Source organism: Octopus bimaculoides, chromosome 23, assembly GCF_001194135.2.
Source record: "Octopus bimaculoides isolate UCB-OBI-ISO-001 chromosome 23, ASM119413v2, whole genome shotgun sequence".
NCBI lineage: Eukaryota > Metazoa > Mollusca > Cephalopoda > Octopoda > Octopodidae > Octopus > Octopus bimaculoides.
The window spans coordinates 25,334,285-25,337,490 of NC_069003.1; the positions used below are offsets into that span (position 1 = coordinate 25,334,285).

Sequence of the window (3,206 nt, forward strand, 5' to 3'; positions counted from 1 at the left end):
CACCACCTTTAGTCGAGCAACTCGACCCCAGGACTTATTCTTTGTAAGCCTAGTACTTATTCTATCGGCCTCTTTTGCCGAACCGCTAAGTTACGGAGACGTAAACACACCAGCATCGGTTGTCAAGTGACAGTGGTGGGGGGGACAAACACAGACACACAAACATACATAAATATATATATATACATATATACGACGGGCTTCTTTCAGTTTCCGTCTACCAAATCCACTCACAAGGCCTTGGTCGGTGCGAGGCTATAGTAGAAGACACTTGCCCAAGGTGCCACGCAGTGGGACTGAACCTGGAACCATGTGGTTCATAAGCAAGCTACTTACCACACAGCCACTCCTATATAATATTTGTGTGTCTTTGTGTTTGTTCCCATAACTTAGCAATTGAATAAGTACTAGGCTTTAAAAAAAATAAGTACTGGAGTCGATTCGTTTGACCAAAATTCTTCAAAGCAGTGCCCCAGCATGGTCACAGTCTAGTGGCTGAAACAAGTAAAAATAATAAATGAGTGAATATTAGACTGTTTGACACAGTGTTGTAATATTTTTTTTTTTTATTTTCATCTATAGAAAATATGTAGTTAATTATCTGAAAAATAAAGTGGAATTTGTTGATGAAGTTTGGATAATTCTAAAAATTTGACAGGTCCAGATGAGGAATCACTTGAAGGAGTATGTTCCCAGGCCATCATCTCTTTGATTTCATTTCTGTCTGAAGATAGAGACTTCTACAATAATTCAACTTTCTAGGTGACATTTAGACTTACTAACATCTATATCATAGTGGCTTATGTGTCACCAGCTTGCTATATTGTAAATTAATATTGGTTTCATATTTTAGCAGAAGACCAGGAATTGATAAACTGGTACTTATTTTATCAACCCCAAAAGGATGAAAGGCAAAGTTGACCTCAGCGGAATTTGAAATCAGAACGTAAAGACAGACAAAATGTTGCTACGCATTTGGCCTGGCATGCTAATGATTCAGCCAGCTTACCGCCTTATTGTAAATCAATATCTCTCTTTTACTTGTTTCAGTCATTTGACTGTGGCCATGCTGGAGCACCGCCTTTAGTCGAGTAAATTGACTCCAGGACTTATTTTTTCTAAGCCTAGTACTTATTTTATCAGTCTCTTTTGCCGAACCGCTAAGTTACGGGGACGTAAACACACCACCATTGGTTGTCAAGCGATGTTGGGGGGACAAACAGACATACAAACATATACACACACATACATATATATACATATATACGACGGCCTTCTTTCAGTTTCCGTCTACCAAATCCACTCACAAGGCTTTGGTCGGCCCGAGGCTATAGTAGAAGACACTTGCCTAATGTGCCACGCAGTGGGACTGAACCTGGAACCATGTGGTTCGTAAGCAAACTACTTACCACACAGCCACTCCTATATATGAAATCTTTCATATTAAGGATGATGGATGAGCAGAATCTCTAGGACCTTTATTCCAAAATGCACTGTTGTATATACTTGTGAATCTTTGTTCTAAGTTCAAATCTCACAAAGGTCAACATTACCTGTCATTCGTCCAGGATTCATAAAATAAAGTACCAGTTAAATACTGGCCTTCCTCTAAATACTGTGACCTTGTAACTAAGAAAACAATATTTAAAGTTCTTTTTAAATTAACATATTGTGTTCTCTTTACCTTCTTGTTTTAAAAGGATATTAATATATCTGCTTGTGCCAGTGGTCGAGGACAAATCATAATTGGTGACCACAATGGATTCCTGCATTTTATCAACCGTAAAATGGAAATCACTGAATTTGAAGCTTACAAGATCCGTGTGTCACACTTGTTTCAGATGAAGCAACACAATCTTTTAATTTCCATTGGAGTAAGTTCCCAATTTGCCTGTTTCAAACCAAATCAATAATAATTATATTGACGAGTAAGATGTGTGTTTGTATTTTTTTAGCAAATTTATCTTGGTACAGGTAGATTTCAGAGAAAAAGTAAGAGTTGGTCACCTGTGACTCATACACTGTTCACTTTCCAGGCATTTGTACAATACTGCACATGCTTTATGTGCACTTTTGACAAGTTGTAGTGCACCTGTGCACTGTATACAATAATTTCATTATTATTATTATTATTAAAGTGAAGCAGCCATGAACTTAATCCCTGTCATAGGGCCAGCTTAAGACCCATGGAGGCCCTAAGCACTTGAAAGATTTTGATAGTCCCATATATATGTAATTCAAAATATAAACAATGATAAACCATAACACAAATTTTTATTTTTCAAAATGAAACAAAACTAACAGGAGGCATATGGCTAAATGGTTAGGATATTGCACTCTTGATTGTAAAATCGTGGTTTCCATTCCTGGACTGGGACAATATGTTGTGTTCTGGAGCAAAACACTTCATTACCAGTTGCTCTGGTTCACTCAGTTGGTGAAAATGAGTAATGCTGCAACAGACCAGCAGACATGTGATGATCAAAGATACTCCAGCTATGACCATCCTGTCTTTCTCTCAGGCATTGTATATCTAGGATTACACTGTCCATTTTTGTTGTTCTTTTCTCAGGCATTACATATTTAGCACTACGTTTCCCAAGTTATCTCCCTTCTTTTAGGCATTGTGTATCTAGGAGCACAGTGTTATCCAATGTCTCCTCACTTTTTCAAAACAGCAGGCTTTAATTTGAAGGGGATTGAACTGATTATTTGTTGGCTTATGGAAAATTAAATAAATGTGGTAGGTTTGTCTCCAAGGAATTTGTGAATGTCTTATATAAACCCCTTTTATATTTTCAGGAAGATGAACAAGGGGTCAATCCTCTTATTAAAGTATGGAATCTCGATAAAGTAAGTGCGAAAAGAAATCCTTTTTATTCTTTTATATATTTCAGCCTTGAGACTGCAGCCATGCTGAGGCACTTATTTAATGAATAGTATTGTGTGGTAAGAAGCCTGCTTCCCAACTACATGATTCTGAGTTCAATCCCACTGCATGGCATCTTGGGCAAGTGGCTTCTACTATAGCCTTGGGCTAACCAAAGCTTGTGAGTGGATTTAGTAGGCAGAAACTGAAAGCACGCGTTTGAGATATAAATTTATTTCTGTTCTTACAATACATCTCAACACTTCTAAAAAAGAACAAACTTTGTTTGTTTACTTTCATCGTAAAGTTGAATATAAAATATATGTATTTATAAACA

The 3,206-nt window shown here is 37.1% G+C and overlaps 1 protein-coding gene across 1 annotated transcript in view; it reads left to right on the forward strand.

Moving 5' to 3' along the window:
• Positions 1-3,206, forward strand: part of LOC106876510 (vacuolar protein sorting-associated protein 11 homolog) — a 65,428-nt gene that overhangs the window by 13,067 nt on the left and 49,155 nt on the right. Inside the window, exons 3-4 of the mRNA XM_052975947.1 lie at positions 1,701-1,874; positions 2,803-2,853. Of these exons, the coding sequence (XP_052831907.1) occupies positions 1,701-1,874; positions 2,803-2,853 (225 nt within the window). The remainder of the gene's footprint in view (positions 1-1,700; positions 1,875-2,802; positions 2,854-3,206) is intronic.